This window comes from Schistocerca serialis, chromosome 7 (assembly GCF_023864345.2).
Source record: "Schistocerca serialis cubense isolate TAMUIC-IGC-003099 chromosome 7, iqSchSeri2.2, whole genome shotgun sequence".
NCBI lineage: Eukaryota > Metazoa > Arthropoda > Insecta > Orthoptera > Acrididae > Schistocerca > Schistocerca serialis.
Window position 1 is genome coordinate 574,016,256 of NC_064644.1, and position 23,761 is coordinate 574,040,016.

Consider the following 23,761-nt stretch of genomic DNA (forward strand, 5'->3'; position numbering starts at 1 on the left):
TGACTTATTCAAAATCCATAATAATGACTGCTATTAATTTGTACTGTGCTAGGTTCACTGGCTTGCAGAAAATTCATGGCTTGGTTTATGGAGCCTTGCAATCCTATTTGTTCTGTTGCTGTTGAGAAATATTTTTTGACTATATCAGCTTCTGTTTTTGGATCACTAACAAAATGATCCTCATTTTTTACTTACATATTTTCACTGCAAAATGCACTTTTCCCTGTTTACAAAATTCCAGGTAGTTTTTACTTTATTGCTTGAATTATCATTTTCTGCCTTCAAGAACTTCTTCTTTGATGCCTTTATGGTTTTTTTAAGAATTTTACTGTACAATTTGTAATGTCTAATCTTATTCAGATCATTTGATCTCTTGGCTGCTGCATAAAGCTCCCTTCTTGTTCTACAACATATTTTGATGCCTTAGTAATCCAAGGACTGTGACCTTATTTGAACATTTTCCCTCACTAACTTTTTAGGAAATTTTTCCCCAACTTCTAACATCATTGATAAATGTATTAAATTTGGAGTTTATATCAACAGCAACATATAGAGGAGACCAGTCCACATGCTGTAGTTGATGTTTCAAGTTTCCCTGGTGTGTTTGTTTACAGTCCTAATGATTTTCCAAATGACATGTACTTTTCGTTGTATATTTATTTGCTTTATGATGAGGAATTGTCCATCATGATCAGAGAGGTCATTTATAATATTTTTCACAGTTAAATTATTATATGGATCTGTAGCTATAGATATGGTACACTATGTGATCAAAAGTATACGGACACCTGGCTGCAAATGACTTACAAGTTTGTGGTGCCCTCCACCAGTAATGCTAGAATTCAATATGGTGTTAGCCCACCCTTAGCCTTGATGACAGCTTCCACTCTCACAGGCATACGTTCAATCAGGTGCTGGAAGGTTTCTTGGGGAATGGCAGCCCATTCTTCATGGAGTGCTGCAGCCTCTTCAACTGTCGGCAGTCTCTGTCAGTATGGTTTTGTGCAGTACATGTCCCTTCACGTTTCCATTTCATTATCACATCAGAAACAGAGGACCTAGGGACATTTAGGAATGTGGAAATCTCGCATACAGACGTATGACACAAGTGCCACCCAATCACCTGACCACGTTCGAAGTCCGTGAGTTAATATGAAAAATGTATGTTTTTGGGGATGTCTGGGTACTCTCAATCACATAGTGTATCTGTTAACATATTAGAATTGGCTGTGACAAGATGGACTAAGCTACCACTGATACTAAGCTGTAAGAGAACATCAGGTGCTCAATATCTGTCCTGTTACTATTTTCTGTTAAAAATGCCACATTAAAGTTGGCCGTTATGATGAATGATTTAGTTTTTCTAGACAGGTACGACAAGAGTGGTTCAATATGTCTCAAGAAAACATTCAGATATCCAGCAGGTGCCCTTTAAATTGACATGGATGTACGAATGCAGGTTGTAGATACATGGTTGATGACATATGTAAGTTTTTGTCTGGCCATTGTGGTATGCTCGGATAGCCTAATTGTCAGCCGAATAATCGTGATAAGTGGGAAGTCCGGGTTTGCTAGCCATTCCATTATGCAGCTGATGGCTGTCCATATTCACAATGTGACTACACTTCATGTAACGTTTGTTTTGCACAAAATTAAGTACTGGAAAATTTTTGTGAGTGACATATTTCCTCAGCAGTAGAGATAAATCAGAGAATGCAAATTGAATTTGTGAACAAAAAAAGCTGCTGGTTTATAAAAATTCAAAATTGCAAATATTTTATTCTCTGCTAGAAATGATAGCCACTCAGGTCATTCAGTAAAATTCTTCCTGCAAGGTTTGCATACATACATACATACACACATACATACATGCAGACATACATACATACATTAATCCTTGTTCCATAGATCATGAATACAATATTTCGTAATGATGTGGAACATGTCACTTTAACATAAGTTTTCTTTACACTAATTAATTAATTAATTGTGCCTCAGTAATGACCTCTTTAATAAAATGCAGTTGAAATCTGACTGAATTTGCCTCCCATAGTCATCAGGAAAAATTTATGAGTAATGTTAGAGGTCAATACTGTCAGTTCAAAAATTGCATTCAAATAGTTACTGCATACAAGATATGAAAGCCTAATCAGAAATTTTCTTGAAGTTGTCATTTGATTTTCTTCAAGCTTTGTTGAACTGCTCTGTTGATTGTTGACTTCTGCATGTCCAATTACCATATTTTATTGACTACAAGTTGCACTTTTTTCTTGAAAAAATTACCTTCAAAATTCAAGTGTGTCTTATACTCAAAATAATATAAATATGTCCAATGTTTGATTTAAAATTCCCACCATTCTTAAAAATGGCCATATATGCGATGTTGGGGGAAACCTATCTCTATCTGGCAACAATGGATTCAACTGGTGTCAGCAGTGCACCGATGCGACGAACATGATTGTAGGGATTCACAAGCTTGCTAACACTTGTCTCCCTCCTGACCCACAATCAGAAACCCAGAACACTATCTGGCCTGTGATGTGCTATTGCAGTCTATGGTGCCAGTGAACTTGAATCAAAAGTGATTTATGTTATCAGTAATATTACAATACTTTTATTAGTAGCTGGTTCCGTAATGTAAAAAAAATGAAAGGTATTTGTATCATGCAGGGTCTAAATTGAAAGTAATAGCATATGCAGAAGAACATTAAACAGAGCTGCTGATCTGCATTTCAGCCCTCCACCAACAGAAAAAAAACATTCACAATTGACGGTCTAGTAAAAAAGAACTGACAAAAATTAGGAAGATTAAATGTCCAAATAGGACTGAATGTAAAATCGCCAAAACTAGAAGATGATGTATTGAAATGGATTAGAGGACACAATCAAAATGCCATTGGAATTACTACAAAAATGATTCTAATACATGCTCGTAAGCTAGCACTACAGTGGAACTTAACAGACTCTAAGGATGGAGTTGATTTGTGCTACAGGCCTATGAAGCATCATGGACTTTTCGTGCAAACCAAAACCAAAGTATCTCAGAAAATGCCACAAGAGTATGAAGAGAAGATATAATTTTCCATCGCTTTATTATTCAACATCAAAAGAAAACCAATGTAGAACTAAACAAAGTAAAGAATACGGATGAAACTCCTGTGACATTTCATGTGACACGTAACAGGACTGTTGCCATGAAAGATGCTAAAACTGTAACAATAAAAACATGTGGACATGAAAAAATGCACTACACTTTTGTACTTCCGTGTTGTGCTGATGGTACTAAATTTAACCCAGTGATCATTTTGAAGCACAAAACAATGCAGAAACCTTCTGGTGTACCCCCAGATGTCATTGTTGATGTATGTGACAAGGGTTGGATGCACGAGGCTGGAATGAAATTATGGACAAACAGAATGTACGAGAGAAGAAAAGATACTTTACTGAAGAACAGAGTGCAGCTGGCTCCATCTGTCACAGTTCACACTACAGCCTTCCACCCTTGTGTCACTCCACCCTCTCTCCCGAACACAATTACTCATCCCAGGTAGCGTTGAAGTAAAACAATCTCTCTCTCTCTCTCTCTCTCTCTCTCTCTCTGTGTGTGTGTGTGTGTGTGTGTGTGTGTGTGAGTGTCTGGGGGGGTGGGTGTGTGGGTGTGTGCTTGCACTCTTTCATTCACTATGTCCCACACACCTAATTATGTAGGAAAATCCTTCAGCAGAGATATGGAATGTGTGAAAGTACACATTAACAAAAACCAGTTGTTAGGCATGCAATACGTACATTGTATTAACAAATCAGTGCACTGCTAGGCAAAATGTAGCATACACAAATTAACAGAAAAGGTATTCAGCTAAACTGGCAGTGTTGTGTGCAAGCTAACCTGGCAGTGTTGTGTGTGCAAGTGTATAGTATTCTTGCAAAAAACAAAAATATTATCAAAGTAAAGACTGTGCAAATTGTAAGAATGAAATCGTGAAGTTAAACAAGCATGTTTCTAGCCTTCAGTTAATCAATAGCACACTAAGTGGTGGCACTTTTAAACCTCAAGAAGAAGTGAATGAGCCATTAGGCAAACAAAAATCCAGTTTTTTTCACCTAAAAACTCGCAGTGGACTAAAATTTCTTATAAAAACAGAAGTTTGAACAGAAAAAAATCACCAGAAAGTGAACACATTGAACAACTGGTGGTTAACAACAAATTAGAAGTTCTTTTTGTGAGTGAAGAGACTGAATCAATGCCAGTAACTGAAAATGAAGTTTCTAACAAATTGTATTGACAGAATGGTGAAACAAGGTCTAAATTTAGCATTGGGAAAGACAGTGATGGTGAGAAACTCCACATACTGCCCATTGCACATAATGATGAAACTAATGTGGAAGGCACTGTCAACCAAAATGTAAATCGTCACAAGTATGAAAGTAGTGTGTTAATTTTAACAGACAGCCATGGTAGAAACATGAAAAGACTTTTCAAAGAAAACAGGAAATGCTATGCAACAGGTATTGTTAAACCAGGAGCAACAGTGAAAAATATTATTAGTGTCAATCTGCATGACAAAATGTCAACAAAAAATGATTATGTGGTGTGTATTGCAGGGGCAAATGAAGTTGCAAAAAACAAAGCAAATAACTGACTATCAGAACTAAATAAGTTCATATAACATAATAAAGAACATAATGCAATTTTTGCAACATTACCACATAGATGTAACTTATGCATCACTCATGTGCGAACAAAGAAGTACAGAAAAGTAATATTAAAATAAAACATATAAGTTCTTTGTTCAGAAAGCACAGCTTCCTCAATGTAGGCAACAAACTGGAAGATGCCAGCATATTAGGCACAGAATGCATCTGAATTATGAAGGAAGAAATTTATATATGAAATTGTAAATGAAATTATTGAAAGCAGAGGTAAAAATAGCATAATAACGTGTGTGGGACTGATGTCACCAGCAGCAAAATCAACACCATCTCCAGGATAGGGGAAAAAACCAGCAGTACCATCAGTAGCAGAACCAGCAACTGTAGCACAAGACGTAGCTGTCCCATACACAACAGAAAGATAACTAAGCGTTTTCTTATAGTGATTCACATGAGGGAAAAGTTGTCAAAACCATGTGAAAATCTCTCTCTTGTGTCCCAAGCAGAACTAACTAGTGTACTGAGAAAAACTACTCCTAGCATACGTACATATTCAATGGTGAATAAGTCTCATACTTTGTCCATAGTTCATCAGAATATAAGAGGCCTGAAGAATAAAATAGAATAACTGCTGATATACCGAAAAGATGAAGAATATTGAAGTGAACTTGATGTATACTGTGTATCTATGAATATCATATCACAAATGAAATCCACATGTTGCAGATTGGAAACTTCTGTTTAGCTTCTCATTACTGTAGATCTAGAATGAGAAATAGTGGTGTTGCAATTTTTTTAAGATGTGATGTATTACATAAAATCTCTAGATTTAAGAAAATGCTGAGCTAAGCACCCCTTTGAGGTGTGTAGCATAAAGATAACTTCAGACAGTGTAACAGTTATTGTACTGCCAACTTAAAGGGCACCTGCTGGATATCTGAATGCTTTTCTGAGACATATTGAATCACTCTTGTCACGCCTGGCTAGAAGAATTAAATCATTCATCATAATGGGTGATTTTAATGTGTTCTTTTAACAGAAAATAAAAACAGAATGGATCTTGAACACCTGACATGCTCTTACAACTTAACATCAGTGGTACTCAGTCCAACTAGAGTTATATCTAGTTCTAGTACTTTAATAGATAAAATACACATAGAGGAGGATGCATATAATAACTGTGAAAAATATTATAAACAGCCTCTCTGATCATGATGGGCAGTACCTCACCACAAACCAAATAAATGTACAGTAGAGACATGATTATCCAGACCTTAGTTACACAGATCCATGATTATCCAGACAGACTACCACAAGCAAGTATCTCTGTACTGTTTAGTTCATGAACAGACAGTCTAGTCCACACTCTGTGTGGCAAGCAAACAGCATAAATGCAAGAAGTTGAAACAGAAGGAAACATAGATACAGAAAGTGATGCAGGACCATCTCAGGCTGATGCATTTCATGCCATGGAAACAGTTTTCAAATGGTTGAGAAACAAAAAATTGTTCAAAAAGCAGTGTGTTACTGTGTGCTAACTACAGTTACAATGAATTTGTGGTGTAGCAGCAATGAAGAGACAAAATTGTTTATGTCAGATGATAGTTAAAAATATCTTAAACAAAATTAAACTACAGTGACCGTTCTGTGACTTTCGCTAGGTATTCCACAATTAAGGTTGCAGTATTTTAGTAATATTAAGAAAATGTATATGTGTACGAAAAGTATCTCTAATCTCTTTACAAACATTGATTTTATTTTTATTTTAATAAGTTTAATTTGTTTTTCTTGTTTGAATAAACATCTAACATTATGTATTAATCCTGGAAAGATAACCATATGACAACATACCTAAAAGGTAATCATATATAGGTGACATGGGTTATGTTTCTAGATGTAATAACACAAAAATCTTTCTTCATAAATTCAATTATCCAGATTTTCAGTTACGTAAATAACTTAAAACAACCTTTAGTCCAGTTAATTGAGTCTCCACTGTAATAAGAAAAAAATTTTAATTTGGAAAAACATTGGGATTTCCTGTTTTTTGCAAGTGGGCTGAACTGTGATTTCTTTTCAAAGAATATTCTTAAGAATTTATTTTATTTACTAGCGATTCATCAAGAACATCAACACATTTAATCACACTATGTAAGCATGGAAATAGTTGCCAGGGAGTAACTGATGAAATCATAACCAAATTCCTTTTAACAAATGGGGATTTTTCTTCACTTTAATAGTGCCTAAAAGCATTATAATCAGAAAGCACCCTCTAAATATCAAAGTTACAATTTATTCAGAGGCAGAAAGAAACAAGTTTTGACTGTATGAGCTTTAGGGCAGAGAACCTTGCTGCTCCCTTTTGACACGGCCATAGTTACGACTGCTCACAACAGCCTCTGAAAGAGTACACGGGTGCAAATCTGCAACACACGTAGCCACCGAAGGTGCAACTTGATTTTAACTTCTAAGAAAAGTCTTATGGTGAAAGGGTGGCAACTTTATATACTAAAATGATCATTTAAATGAAGGCCCATGAAATGCAATCTTATATAAAATTCTACAAGGTTGGCCAAACAATAGTTAAGATGCTCTACAGTACACAGATACCGCCTCTCAAGATCATAGGCTGTAATATCAAAGTTTCCAAAGATCAAAACATTTTTCAGGTATTAGGCCATTACACTCCAAGCAATAAATTCGTTAACACACCAAATCCGACAAACATGAGAGAGGCAGCTACTGACGTATGGTTGATTGATAGGGAGATTACTGAAAAACCCGAACTGCAGGTTGCTCTAACCCCCCCCCCCCCCCCCCCCCCTACTGCACAAGGGAAAAATAGACCACCCAATTTATAAACAACCACCTTCCTGCGGGTGGGCAAACTACAAAGAATGGTGGGACGACCCCAAAGCAAAACGGCTGGTAATCTCACCAAGAAAACAAGTACAATTTAACGAGAGTAAATCAAACAAGATATCACGAATCACTTAACTTCTAATAAACTGTGATTTCTCGAGAAGACCTGGCGCAGCACCCCCAAATCGCTCTCCCAAACCGTCCGCTGCCAGGCACTTCAACGGACGCAGGAAGGCGCGCCGATCTCCTGTCTCACGGCATCACAGCTCGCACCGCCCAGACTGATGTCATGGGTTGACTCCTGTTGCTGCCGAGTCGACTGCATAGTCACTACCCCTCATTATAAGCTATGGACCACTGGACTCACGTGGCGACCTCACATGCACTGATGCTCAAGACGGACAAGTCTTCTTGTGTCTCAGTGTGCGACTGATCAACCGATCGATCCAACCGCCAATGATCGTTGCCTGAGCAAACTCGAGCAGACTGGTGGCCTAACGCGCAGACTCAGATGCAGGAACTAAGCCCCGACCAGGCGACCACTTGCTGAGTTCTCTTACTGCCAGAGTGGAAAGATTCTCATTTTCTGGCTTTAAAGGTTGATCGGAATGACAGACATACTAGCACTCCGAACAACAGACAGACACTAACTGCCTAAAAAATGCGGACGAGAGACAGACTAGCAAGCTGGGGACGAGAGACTGACCCAGACTGACTGACTGGCGAGCTCATAGTGCCCCTTAAATGCACATGAACAGGCAACCTTTACCCTTTCCCACCAGAGGGAACACCAAAGCTGTGATTGCCACAGCGATGCCACAGCCAGAAATGGAGGGTGACTGCTTCACACTACATGCTGCAGCGCACTCTTCAAACAGCAATTTTTACCACGGCTCATTTCTCTTTCCAGGAACATTGGAATTGTGGTTCTATCTTTCGTAATTTGGAATCAATAAATGTTTGAAACCTGTTCCTTCTTTTTGGGTAGTTCTGTATATACACACAATGATTTCTATAATACGTGTGGATGTAGAAGATCTGCAATTTTTACCACGGCTCATGGGCAACTTATCATAAGGCTATACAAGCACACCTCACAACTCGACAAAAACTTCCCTATGTCGCCAACTGCATGTGTACACCCTGCACTCGTACATCCATTATGTATATTACTGAATGGGGGAGACAATTTTCAGTTGAAATAAGCTATCCAGTGTCAACAGATACCTGTGATATTGCACTGCCTCTGTTGCTTGGAAGCATGGGCTCGAGTCCCGGTCCAGCACAAATTTTCATTGTGATAATTTCATTATACAGCTGATGATTGCTCGTATTCACAACTGCAAATACTGTCAATATGTTCTCAGCCTTCCAAAAATGATTTGTGTCAATAAAAATATTGTGCTCTTGATCAGGAATGTTTCAGATACGCCTATTTCAACTTTTCCAAGGTGACTCTCATAGGTTCCCCAAGTTTAACACAAAACATGATGGCATAAAGTTGTTCTAAATTCTGTTATTTCATTTTTGTAACACACAATAAAAATGCAGCTTTGCTGATGGTGCTCTAAGAAGTCGTGTGATTATTGTACATAACTGAAACTTGGACTGAGCATCTGGAAAGGATGAACACACTGGTCTATACAAGTAGAACAACATAGCATTGCCAGATTGCTTACAGTCTTGTCAGTCTCATTACTTTTCTCACACACTTTGTATTTGTATTTTCCTTTGCATTATGTTTGTGGCATAATGCTAAAAATCACTACTTGTTATTTTGTTTGCTAGTAAAGTATATTTTTTGCGTGAATACAACACACACACACACACACACACACACACACACACAGTATATGTTAAAAATTAATGAAAGTGCATGGTTTATGGTATAGATTCAACAAAATAAGCAAATAACTCATTTTACTTGCTGTTTTTAAGTTGTTAATTGTTTGTTTCTTGTAACTCATGTCATTTATAACATCAATAAATTTCAGAGTCGTCCGTGTGTTCCATGTCAAGCCAGTCAAGTGGTATTAGTGAGACCTCAGGCAGCAGTGTTCACTGGCACAATCGAGATTTCAAGATAATCCTGGATATGAAAACAGGCAACCAACAGCCAGTGACTGTACATTTGGTTGCCCCTAACATGCAGGAAAAGGCAGCATGGATTAGTGACATCAGCCAGGTCATTCATTCAAATATAGATGTTTCATTTGTTGCGTAGCTGTTCAAAAAGAGTTCATTTTTGTATTACAAGTGCTGACAGTGTGGTCTCCAGACATTTATTATTGTGTTATTAGTCTAAAAATATTGTAATATCTAATCAAAATTATTCCCTTTACTTCAAAGTATTTTTTGAGACCCTCATCATTTATTACAACATTGATGTGGATTATTGTGTTGTGATTGCAATCTATTATTAATTCTTTCATTTTACTGTTTCCAAAGTGTACAAAGACATTACCAATGCCCGTGACATACTTTTTTGTTTCCACCAGTAAGCCATTTTTATTAAAATAAAGTTTATCCATCCCTTCTCTTTTGATGTACTTAGATTTTGTGGTAGGGAAGTGTATTATACTAAACTTACTGGAAAGCTATTAGTCTCTCTCTTACAAGAGCACACTAGTTGCTTTGGAGTGATGTAGGTGGCATTGAACTGATGCTAGGTGGTCATGTGACCCTCCACCACTAACTTGAGTCATGGCAGTGAAGTGGTGTGTATATGCTAGTCAGTTGTACAGAATCAATGTACTAAGACTGAGCAATGTGGATACATGACAGAACAACTATCATATTTGGACATATCTATGGCTACACTGAGACTGAAGTTACTTCATTTATTGGTTTATGAGTACGAACTATCCAGCATGACTGCAAGGAATGGCGTAGTATTCACAACTTTGTTAACATTGTCCTTACCAACAGGGACCAGAGCCTTGTCAGAGACCATTGGTTTCAAATACAACAGGAATTATGGCTGTCAGTGAATGCATCTACATGTCAATCAGTTTCCAAGCAAACACTGCAAAGGGAGTTGCATGCAGTGCACATTTATACTCAGACACCTCACAAAAGGCCATCTCTCATGGCGTCACATAAAGGTTGCACATTTTCAAAGGGTCAAATGACATAGATACTGGATAGTTGCTGACTGGAGGGCTGTAGTGTGGTCTTATGAATCACCATACTGCCTCGTTTCAGATGATGCAAGATGCTAAGTGCACAGCCATGTTCACAGGGCTGCATGCATACATTCCTGGTTGACAAACACTCTGGCACTATATCATATCTTGACTAGGCTGCTTTATCTCCTAATCTTAATTCCATAGAAAAGTCTAGGTCACTGTGGCAATGTACAGTAGTTCAGCACAGTCTGGTAGCTCTACAGGATCTAATCATCAATGAGTGGTTTCAGCTGGGTATGGCTTTCCTGAAGGAACTTGTGGACTCTTTTCTAAAGTGATTTGAGGCCATTATCTGTGCTAGTGGCAATGTGCACAGTATTAGTGTGTTGTATTGTGGGAGTGGCTAATATTTTGTTCAGTATGTTTATTATTGATATATTTATTGTTAGATGAATAGCTTATGTATCTTATACTCTATTTTCATAACACACAGTGAAGCAGAATCACATTTTCCTTGACCTGAATATGTTAGTTATTTCATTTACTTACTTATTTAGCTTATGTATACATCAATTTAATTACTATTTACAGTTATCTACAGTTGTAAACTAATACCCAGGCCATACTGCACAGGTAGATAACACCAGGCAGGTTTTGGAAGATGAGGGGCAACAAAATGAAGAAGACAGAGGCCCTAAGATATTCAAATGAGAACTGGAGAAAGCAGTTTAGGAGCTCTGTGAAAACATTATGCTGAGGCACTGAAAATCGTAGGTCCAAATTCAATACCCAAATTGTCTAAGGTAGTATACAAAATTTATGACACAGGAATTTGGTCGTGAGATCTATTCAAGACCATTCTAGTACCTTTACTCAAAAAGTGCAATGCAAAGACTATAGGACAGTTAGTATTTCAGTCATGACTAAGGTAATGCTCCTGACAGAGCACAAAAAAGGCAAATATGCCCTTCTCTAAAAGATTCAGACAGAAGAGTGGGGAGGCAGCACCCTCAATCCTCATTCCACCTTCCTCATCAAAAATTTTGGCATGTGAACAAATTTTTGCTGTTTTAACACAGAAAATTCTGAATTCTTGTATGCAGTCTTGTTGTGAAGTCTTCATACTCAACATCTCCCTCTCACTGCCACTGTCTATATGTCTCTCTTCCATCGTCTCCTTTCTCTCAGATTGGCACTTTCTCCCATCTGCCCCTCCTACTGTTGCCGTCTTCAACCCTTTCTCTCGATCTTCCTTACCTTTGTCTCCTTCTTTGCCACTTTTGCTGGCAAGTCCAACTTTCATTGAGTCCAGCTGTCATTGTCTTTGTCCCATTCTCTTTTGCTCCTGTTGCCACAGTCTCCTTCTTTCTTACTCACAATCTGCTGCTATCTTTCTTTTTGTTCACTATTATCTCCTCTCGGGGACAGTTTGCTCAGGGTTTTGACCCCTAAATTGGGAAACTTTAACACGTAGGAGTAAGGAATGTGGGAAAGTGGGCAAACATTTTTTGTGGAAGTTTGCTGGTTGTGTGGGGTGGGGGGGGGGGGGGGGATTTGGGGGGGGGGGGTAGTGAGGGATTTTTTTGGGGGGGGGGGGGGGGTAGTGAGTCCAACCAACCCAACCCTATGTATCGTCTCCACCCATCTTTCTTTTTCATTTCCACTGTCTCCTCTCTCTTTTGCTCCCACTGCTACTGCTACTGTCTCCATCTCTCTCTCTTTCTCATATACTGTCACTGACCATCACTACCTCTACTTCATTTGCCTGCCAATGCTGTTGTCTTCAACCATCTCTCTTTCTCTTTCACTGCCACTCTCTCTCTCCAGCCATCACTGTCTCCTTTCTCTTTCTCTCCCACTGACAATGCCTCCTCTTTGTTCTTCTGCCACTGTCTCTATGCTACTCTCTTTCAGCACAGAAAACATGAATATGTCCACTCACAAACATTTTTGGTGAGGAAGGCAGGATGACAATTGAGGCAGTTGGTTCCCAACTCTTTCGTCAGACTCTTTTAAAAGGGAGCCTATTTGCTTCTTTTATGCTGTGACAGAAGCATCTTGTAGCTATTTCCCTTCTTTTCCCTTTTACAGCAGGGTCTGCTGCTTATATAAAACAAATTCTGCAGGTCAGTAAAGTGCTGACAGTTTATTTATATGCTTCCACATATCTTCACACTTTGAGAACATATAAAAATCAAGTAAGTATGTATATTATAACACAAAATGGTCTCTAATTCTATATGAGTTCACTTTACACTGTGTTACATAAAAATGCAAATTTTTAGGCAACACCTACAGAGTATCCAAAAATGCAGTGTTTGATCTGCAAGTACAAAGAACTTTGTATGACAAAATAATTTTTTGTAAGATGCTTATGCTGCCAGATGGTACTATCAAATAATTTCTAGGTCAAGTCAGACTGTATAGCATGTTCACTATGCCACTTAAAACAACATTTATGCCTCAGACTGGGTATTACATGCATACTTTATACGAATATATACGGTAATTTTGAACCTAGGGATCTTGGTAATGGAGAATTATATCGAAAAAAGTTTATGGGTTCCCTGAGAACATATGGTAAAAATTCCAGTGATTTGGCGTGAATGGGCATTATAGATGCATCACCGCAGATGGTACTTTTGATACCCAGAAATCATGGTTTTTTTTAGTTTTCTCAGGAAACATCAATGAACAAATGGGGGTTTTATAAGCAACCCAAGAGCCACCCTCGATCACATCTATTTGATAAGAACCTACTGAATAGCTCAGTTTTGCCTGGGCTAGAGTAAGTATGCAATGTTTAAATTTTGACATTGTACTGTAGGATAGCTACAGGATGGCCAGTCTTCTGACAGGTGTACAAATGGTCACTAGGCTAAGGCCTATCCGAAACACTTGACCCCTTCTCTCTGTGAGCAATAGAACATGAGATATAACCACCTAAATAATCACATTTTTTCATGTGACTTTTTGGAACATATTAGTACTGTGCACAGTTGTGCAAGGATCAGTACAGCAGTGAAACATAAACAGTTAGAAAGAAAGAAGAAAGATATTTAGAAAGTTTTGAAGTGTGTCCATGGAGAAGAATGTTTAAGGTGAAGTGGACTGACTGACTTAAGTATGAAAATGTAATGAATAAAAGAGGGGAAGAACAATGATAATGCAAAGTGCTCAGAAAGAAAAAAAATCTTGGGTGGGACATATACTGCACAGGAATTGTCTGCAATAATGAATTATAAAGAGGAAAGTGGAAAAATGAGAGGAAGAGGTGGAACAGAATTTGAATGATGGATGATATTAAATGTAGATGAACCTACAAACAAATGGAGGAAAAAATGCTCAAAACAGTATGTGATAGAGAACCTCCAGCTCTAACCTGTCATAAGATAGGTACACTAAAGAATAACCTGGGCCACAAGTGTAGTCTATTGACCCCTCTGTCATCAGCAGGAACTCTGTTGGATAACCATGGAATGTTCTCAGAGGCATTCTTGTACTAAATGATAAGCAGTCTGCTTTTCAGTGTACGCTCACAACTTGGAGGAGTTATTTCCTTCCACTTGTGCAGAGAATTGGCACATCTGCCGGGATTGGTTCTTATTTGGTTAAGAGCTGACCAGATCTTGCATAGCAGTTCTTGATCAATATGCATGAGATCTTAAGTTGTTTTGTTGTAGCATTAATCTGATGCGTATATCTCCAGCAGTCATTAGTATTAAAGCCATTCCAAACTAACATCCTTGCAGTTTCCAGCATGGGTAATGAGAATGAAGCCTTCCTCTCCTGATGGTTGGCATGTGTGTGTGAACAGGGAGGTGAGGATTTTCTGTAATATTTTGTACGCCTGTACAAGTGCATTTTTCCACCACGGAGATAGAGGTACTATGTGGCTAACCAAGGGTAGCTAGAAAGTAGGCGTAGATCTCATTGTACCAATTGTAATATGCAAAGTATAATTATTAACTTATACAGGTGTTACCCAGTAGGTACACATATATAGCTGACAAAACATATTGATTTGGCACAGCTGAGATGGAAAATGTTACAAAGTACGTGCAGACATATGAATTAAAATCAATAGAAAAACATAAGCACCAACCGTGCTTCTTACCAGTACAAGGACAAAGTTGTAGTCAACTATCTTTATGAAGTTTTGATATGGTAAAGAAGATGCACATCTTACTTTCACAAAACTAGAAATAGTAATTGCTTCTCGTACCAATTTCCATGCACTTATTGGATGAATCTACTTTTCCATTCAGCTGTGTAGAACATTGCACCCTATGCTTGGTGACTGAGAAAGCTGCAAATAGTCTTCAATGATGGAAGAAAAAATTTCAGACATCCAAAAACTTCCGTCTACCTCACGCAAACTTTCTTTAGTATACTAAATAGCAAACATAAATAATATTTTCCAAGAGAGTCTCTTAAATAGTGATTTTCCAGCATTATGATGGTCAACGGAATAAGTGAAACTTGATGCCATATAGTAAAGTTTCATAAAAATATTTCGCTTGTTCCTGTAAACAAGCAATAGTAATCACTTGGAATATTTTGTAGATATTGTCTTCAATTAATGTCTTAATTCATGAGAGGTCATATGTTCTTTAGAAATACTGCTGAGTCATCCCTATCTGCCAAACAAATGACATTTAAGAGTACTCTTACTCTGTAAGACATAGAGCACAGTATGATAAATAAAAACACTACTTAATGGCCAAATTCAGTTAATGAAACATTTTCATACCATCAGTATATGAACTTATAGTTCCTCTCTTAAATACCACCACTCCATTATGGTTAATGATTTCAGCTATGAAGACAAGTTGATTTCCATCAAACGATTACCATATTTTACAGACTATAAGTTGCACTTTTTTCTTTGCAAAATTACCTCCAAAATTCAGGTGCAACTTATACTTAAAATTAATATAAAAATATCCAGCATTTGTTTTAAAATACTGCCAGTCTTAAAAATAACCATATATTCAATGGCGTGGGGAACCTATGTCTGTTTGGCAACAGTGTATTCAACTGGTAGCAGCAATTAACTGATGCAACAAACATGAGTTGTAGGGATTCACAAGCTTGCTAACGCTGTCTCCTTCCCGCTCCACCATCATAAACCCAGAACACTGTCTAGCCTTTGACGCGCCATTGCAGTCTATGGTGCTAGTAAATGTGAATTGAAAGTGATTTGTATTATCAGTAACAGTACAATATTTTTGTTAGTAACTAGTTTTGCGATGTTAAAAAAAAGAAGGTATTCATATGATGTGGGTTATAAATTGAAAGTAATAGCATATGTAGAAGATCATGGAACAGAGCAGCTGAGCAGCATTTCAGGCCTCCACCAACAGAAAAAAACCATTTACAATTGGCAGTCTAGTAAAGAAGAACTGCAAAAAATGAGGAAGGCTAAATGTGTAAATAGAGGACTGAATATAAAATGACCAAAACTAGAAAATGATGTATTCAAAGGGATCAAGGACACTCTCAAAATGTCACTGGAATTAATACAAAAATGATTCAAATACATGTTTGTTAGGGCTACAGTGGAACCTAACATACTTTAAGGGCATGGTTGCACTTAGTACATGGACCAAAACCAAAATATCTTGGAAAGTTTCACAAGAGTATGAAGAGAAAATATTATCTTTTCATTGCTTTATTATTCAACACTGAAAGGAAACCAGTGTGGGACTAAGCCAAATAGTGAATGTGGATGAAACTCCTCCGACATGTGTCAAGTAACAGAACTGTTGCCATGCAAGATGCTAAAACTGTAACTATAAAAACAAGTGAAAATGAAAAAAATGCACTACACTGTCATCCTTTCATGTTGTGCTGATGGTACTAAACTTAATCCAGTGATCATTTTCAAGCACAAAACAATGCCAAAACCTTCTGAAATACTGCCAGGTGTTTTGTTCACGTACATGACAAGGGTTGGATGGATGAGGCCGGTATGAAATTGTGGATTAACAGAGAGTGGGAAAGGTGCTTTATTGAAAAGAGTTCTCTTCTTGTGGTAGATCAGTTCAGCTGTCATTTGAAAAATTATGTGAAAGAGAAATTCATCATCATCATCATCATTTAAGACTGGGGAAATACAGAGTTTCCCATTATTCCAGGAGGACTTACTTCACAATTGCAACCTCTAGATGTGTCAATAAATAAACCATTTAAGGTGTAAGTCAGAGCGGAATGGAACAAATGGATGATGGATGAAACCCAACCTGAATTCACACCAAAGGGAGCCTTAAGACAACATTCAACCAAACATCTGTGTCAGTGGATAAAACAGTCATGGCTTAGAGTGAGAGAAAACATTTTTGATAAATCTTTCAAGAAGTGGTATAAGTAACGCTCTCAATGGCAGTGATGACCATTTTACTAATGAGGAGGACAAAGATGACAATGAAGAGGAAGAAGAAGCAGAAGAAGAAAGTTCGATGACAGTTGTCAGGGGTTTTACAGGTATATCATCTCTCTCTCTCTTCTTTGATATTAAAGTATTTTAATTGTAATGTAAAATGTGGTCAGGATTGTTTGGAAAAAGGTAAAGGACATCTAATACACTGTTGGTGTCGCGCATATTCTGCACACTCATAAATTCAGCTTACATATACGCTAATGATAATCAGAATTGGTATGCAGGCAAAAATATTAGGAAAAATGGGTACAGTTTTGTTTGCAATTGTTTAATTACATTATACAATCTCGCAACTAGCTCAAAGATAATCAGTAGTAGCACGAAACTATTACTGGTATTGCCCAATAAATTAATTGTTGCAAAGAGAGAGATGATGTAACCTCCTACGTAGTGTAAGGATTTGTGCTCATGATAAATAATTTCATTTGTATCACACTGGCTTCAGTTTGGTTAAGCATTTACTTGACAGAAATAAATTTAATTGTGAACTTAGAGAGACTGTGAAGCAAACCTAAGCCTTATTGCCTACTGCAGTTAAATTTATCTATGCAGTTCCATAATAATTCTAATAAAATGAACTTTGCAAATACTAAAGCCTGAAAACTGTTTTCAGTATTCAAAGTATTTTTTGTGTTAACTTGAGGATGAAGCCCAATATTTAATATTTTAATTAAATTCCACATAATGGTCACCTGTGCACCACCATGACAAAAAAAAAGCCAGATGGGCAATTTTCTATAAACCCCACTCTAAATAATTATTTTCACTTAAATTTTTCCACTGGGAGTGAGAGGTTTTGAATAACAGGAGAAATTTGCTTTTTACCATACATTGTAAGAGAAAATACATACATAAAATACTTAGTGTGTAGGAACTGCTAAGCAACTTAATTCTTCAATGGCAGAGACAAAAGTAGGCTTATACCTTTGAACCAAGTCTTTTTTTAACATTAATGAGATAGGATTTCCATGGTTACAAAGAATGTCTTTACATTGTATAGTTATTTTCTGATAGTAAAATATGTATTTTATTAACATTTTTAACACAAAAATACCCTATTAATGAGTTGTAGGGTTTATAAGTATCTGTCATATTAGCTATGCTTTTTATTGGCAGAAATACACTCAGTTTTGTACTTTCTTTACACTTCACATTTACACATCTGGTATAGATCTAGTTTAATTTTTTATAGAGCTACCCAGGAGACATCACAATGATCAGTTCTGTTGTATACACTAAGAATTTTTTTTAGTCTGGCTCTCTAATGATAAAAATATAATTTAAAAAGATACTTGAAACTTAAGGCGCATCTAATAGTCCGTAAAATGTGGTGGATAAAAGAGATTATACTTCTACAGAAAGCCAGAAGAAAAAAAAATATGGAGCAGTTCTGAAAATTAATTAAAGTAAAGAAACCTACCCACATGCAAGACGAGTGGCACACTATTGGTAACACATTTTGCTTGCCCCTCTGTGATCAGTGAAAGTTGGCTGACTTGGAGCTGCCACAGGATGTTTAAGATCACTGTCACCCTCAGCTACCTAACAGTGTTGTGCACCCTAACAATAAGCAGCCATTGTGAATATAACGTTGATTTGTGGACATTATATGCTGATTATTGATATCATTTACAAAAATTACCAAGTAGACTGTATCTGGTCCTTCTAGAAACTCACCCAAAACTTAATTAATCCATTACAAATTAATTTCCTTTATATGCTTCCATTTCTTTTATACTGCTCTGGGAAAAGGAGGCAGGGCCTGTCTCAGCAGCTGGTGTGCTATGAACCAATCTCAATGTTCCACACACAGCCTCCTCAACTCAGGGGCCAAGTAGAAGTGTGCAATCATTAAACAAAATTTCATACAATAAAGTAAATAAATCAGCTATATAAGAAAATTAAAACATTAAAAATCTCAAGTATTTCTGATGTATCTTACATTTCAGTGTATGGACAACGTTCATTTTAATGATCTCTTGCACAGTTCAATGTCAGACACATCTTCTGTCACAATGCCCCAGTCCATCAAGAATGATCCCAAATTATTCAAAGATGATGTTGACATTCGCTTCAGCCGAACTCTTAATTCATGCAAGGTAAGTGTGTTTGACTTTTTGTACGTGTTATCAGTTTTGATAGTTACTAAAAATGGTTGGTTTTTGTCTATGCATTTGTATTCCAAAGAAGAACATAAGTTTTGCAGTTAATCTGTAGTCTTCATCTTCAGTCTCTTGTTTTTGTGCCTAACCATTGCTTGTTGCTTTTCCTATTCATTTATTGGTTGTTATCTGTTAAACTATTTCATTTAATATAAATGTTTTTATGTACCAATCACAGAAATGATAACACATGAGGAAGCAACATTATTTGGAAAAGTGATAATATTAATGAGTCACAGCACAAGCAGTCTTTCTAACATGTCTCCTAGTTTCAACAGTTAGCAGATTCTATGTGTACAATAGACATCAGCATTTACAGTATGTGAGACACAGTGTTTAAATAGAATGTTGTGAAGCATTATCAGTCATACAAAACTGCAGCAACATTTTTAATAATTTCCCTTTCTGTTTACCATATTTACCTGATTATAAAATAAGGGTTTTCTTTCCCCAAACTACTGATTTGAAAAATATGGGGTTAACGTATACAGGATGAGTCAAAAAGGCCTTTACAACTTTGTAATGATATAGAAATTTATCGAGATAACTTCCAGAATTGGAAAGTGTGTCATTTTATCACAAACAACCAAAAGTTTCAAATAAAAGTGTCATTTTGGTTCAATGTGGCTACCATTTGTGATGTGGCAAACATTCCTCCAGCAATCAATTTCTTCTCACACTTATTGCAACAAATTGAGTATAACTGTTAGAGTGGTGGTTTAGATTCGATTTTTCAGGTTGGTTAAATTGTTTGGTTGGGGAGAAACATATACAGTCTTCCCTGACCTGGGAAGCGATTATCGAGGAAACCTTGAAATTCCATGGGGAAATGAGGTGGTACATTGTCTTGCTGGTAGTAAACCATCCCATCTTGGTCATCTGTGGCATTAATGTTCATTTCATAAAGCCAAAACGCACAATGCACAAATAGTCATTTTAACTATGCATTATGCTGGCGCTCATGGTGGTGGAATGGGGAACTGATGCACTATTTGAATAAAACCTGAGGTTCTTTGCTACAAAATGGCACATCTACCAACTCTCTAAGTTACCTCAACAAAGTTCTGTATCATTCTAAAGTTGTTAAATCCTTTTTGTCTCACCCTGTATTTGCAGATTAAACTATTGCTGGTGAGTTAAACTTTTTATGTTGAGTACTATATTAATGTAGCATTGTCTTACAGTTACTAATGATGCTTTGCCAGTTGAAGTCACATGTAGATTAATTTTTTATAATTCAGAATTATTGAAGGGAATGCAGTAACACCAGCTTGCCTGAGAAGTAGGGCAAATATGAGAAGGGGAGTGGTGAAATGGCAGCAAATTTAATGATTCTATCAACTTGTAGAATGCTGCACACATCGGCTTTTTATGAACGTCTGCCATGCATAAACCACAGTTCGCCTGAATCCATTTCTAGTCAGAACTGAAGTGGCTTTAAAATTGGATAATTACTCAATAACACTACACATATATGCAGGAAACAGTAAAAGTCTTAGATAGGGACCAGTGACTTACTTAGATGTTTCATGCAACAGTGTTATCAGTGCTCACCATGAGGTATGGAGGGAATGAAAAGGGATGGGTGAGCTGCTGGATCTGTGCATCCAATGAGAGAGCATTGGGCAGACATGTTTGGAAGCAAGAGACGAAGGAGTATTGTCACATTCTTACATAAAATTCACTGTGCATTTGGAAAAATCGTCTGTGTTCTTAGGTTCCATCATAACCACAACCTTGGAAATCATGACATATTTGAAAGAAACAGCCAAATACCCATGACGACCAAGATTGCAAATTTTGTTGTGCGTGTTTCACTTGTTTTTAAGTTGTCCTATTAGGTCCCATCCTAATGTCCACTTCAGAAATTTTAATATGTTAGGAAGAAACAGCCAAATTATTCTGACAGCTTAGATTATAAACTTAATTGCTGCTAGTTTCACGTGCAGTGATATAAACTGTGGTATTAGGTTCCAAACTAACCACAACATAATAATTCATGACATGTTCTACAAAAACAGTCAATATTAGACAAAACACCAAAGAAGAGAATGGTCTGAATATCAGTGCTAGAAATTCGTTGCCTCTATTATTGCCTCTCGTTGGTGATGTGAAAGTATCATACCACTGACTAAGTAAAACTGATGCATTACTGACCTATGAGCAGTACAGACATAACTCTGTGACTGACTAGACCTAGACTTTAGTTAAAAATAGTTGTACCACATGTTAAACAAAAAGGGAATGGAATGTAAAAATTGAAGTAAACTATTTCTTTTGTTTATTTTATTTTTCGCTGTTTTACAAAATTGTAGACAGACAATAAATGGCATAAATTTGGTATAAATGTAGTGTTAACTTTCTAGACAGATACTTTATATCAGTAAAACAGTTTGTGATTTTAGTTACTGAAAATAGAATAAAAATAAAATTTTCTCAGTGAGTCTCTTAAAAAAAAGAGGATCATTTTCAGGGTCATCTTATGCTTGGGTAAATATGAGGTCTATTCAAATATCCAGATCATTCATAATTTCATGCCAGTGGTATGTTGGAGTGAAATGCAGATGCCATCCTTCGACACACCTGTGTTTTTTGTGTGTAACTACCAGAAGTTTCATTGTACCTCTGTTAGTTATTGTTCAGTGCTGTATTGAGTAGAATGTTGAGTTGTGAATTTCGAGATGGCAGAGTTAGAGGAGCAATGCATCTGCATTAAATTTTGTGTGAAACTCAAGAAAACCTTTACAGAGACACATCAAATGATGCAGGAAGCCTACGGTGATGAGTGCTTAGCCCGTAATTGGTGTTAGAAATGGTCCACACCATTCAAAAATGGCCAGACAGAAGTTAAAGGCAACCTTTGTTCAGGACATCTTCAATGTCTACCAACGACACTCATGTCAGGAATGTCAGTGAAATTATGTGTGCCAATCAAAGACTGACTGTCTGAAAGATGCAGAAAAATGTAACATTTCAGTTGGCTAATGTCATGAAATGCTGATACACTATCTTGGAATGCATTGTGTTGCCACCAAGTTTGTTCCACGGCTCATGAGTCAAGACCAGAAAGACCTTCACTTCACAATCTGTGAAGAACTTTTGGATTGTGTGAATGAGAATGAGGTGTTCCTTAAGAGAATCATAACTAGTGATAAGATGTGGGTATATAGTTGTGATGTTGAGACCAATGTTCAATCATCACAATGGGTCAGGAAAGGTTCTCTAAGGTCAGATCAAATGTCAAAGTCATGCTGATAGTTTTCTTTGACTTTGAAGGATTTATTCATCATTCCTCCATACTCTCCAGGCCTGGTGTCTGTGGATTTTTTTTGTTTTGTTTACAAAGTTGAAAATCCTACTGAAAGGATGAAGATCTACAGTGATAGACGAGATAAAAGAAAATTCACAGACGGCACTTTACGCAATCATGCAAGAGGCATACGAAGACTGCTTCCAGATGTGGAAACGGTGTTGGGAGTCATGTATCAGTTGTGAAGGAAAGTATTATGTGGACAAAGTTCGGGAATTTTTTGAACAGACCTCATATGGTATTACCTGCAGTGGCCTCCAAAATTATTTCTTGGTAGAATGACTGAAAGCAAATAGAAATTTCAGTAAGATGTCATTTCAGTTGAATGTCATTAGTTATCATATCAAATCCAGGGGTACAAAAACACTGGGGCCCAAATCAGTATAAATCTGTATACACATTTGACAATGTGAATTAAGTGTGAAATACCAGTAAGGATTTCATTTTCTACTTTCCAGTTCAGTTCGTACTTTATTGTTGTACTTTGTTCAAAGTTTGTAATGACATTTTAGTCTGGTTAGTGCCTGTGAAGCAGAAGGTGGTTTTGTTTGACAGGTCTGAATATCATTTGTAAATTTTAATAACTAAAGAAAAGGAAAGAAATGGAAGATAATTGCAGAAAGTTACCAATTTCAAGATAACTTGAATTCTATTTTCATCATGCAGAAGGTATGCCAGTATGTTTGTTGTGCCAAGAACTGATATCTATCAGCAATGAACATGATTAGAAAGCACATTTTACTCCAAGAAAACTTACTAGCTCTCAGAATAAATCCTCCGTGTGCACACACATTCCTCTCTGCCCCAAAATTGTGCCAGCTGCGGCTTTTGTGTGTGTGTGTGTGTGTGTGTATGTGTGTGTGTGTGTGTGTGTGTGTGTGTGTGTGTGTGTACTCTAGCTCAAAAAAGGATTTATTCTGAAAACTAGCAAGTTTACTTTCTCTTTCATGTGGCACTGTTGATGACTAAATTCTTCTGCCGGTCAGTGAGTGGTCTCCTGAAATATTTACATTCTGCCAGAAATTCCCATAATATCTAAGCATACTTTGTATCAAATGAAACAGTTGCTAAACATCCACACCTGCATATACACTCTGCAAGCCACCATATTGTTCAAGATCACCGGACGGCTAAGGCGGTGGGCATAAATAAATTAGTTGGACAATTTTTGTGTGACAAGGCTATTTATTGGCTGAAAATGCTTGAA

The 23,761-nt window shown here is 37.0% G+C and overlaps 1 protein-coding gene across 1 annotated transcript in view; it reads left to right on the forward strand.

Moving 5' to 3' along the window:
* LOC126413258 (ras-specific guanine nucleotide-releasing factor 2-like) overlaps positions 1-23,761 on the forward strand; it is a 1,992,910-nt gene that overhangs the window by 1,323,713 nt on the left and 645,436 nt on the right. The window contains 2 exon segments of the mRNA XM_050083160.1: positions 9,507-9,697; positions 19,032-19,181. Coding sequence (XP_049939117.1) covers positions 9,507-9,697; positions 19,032-19,181 — 341 coding nt within the window.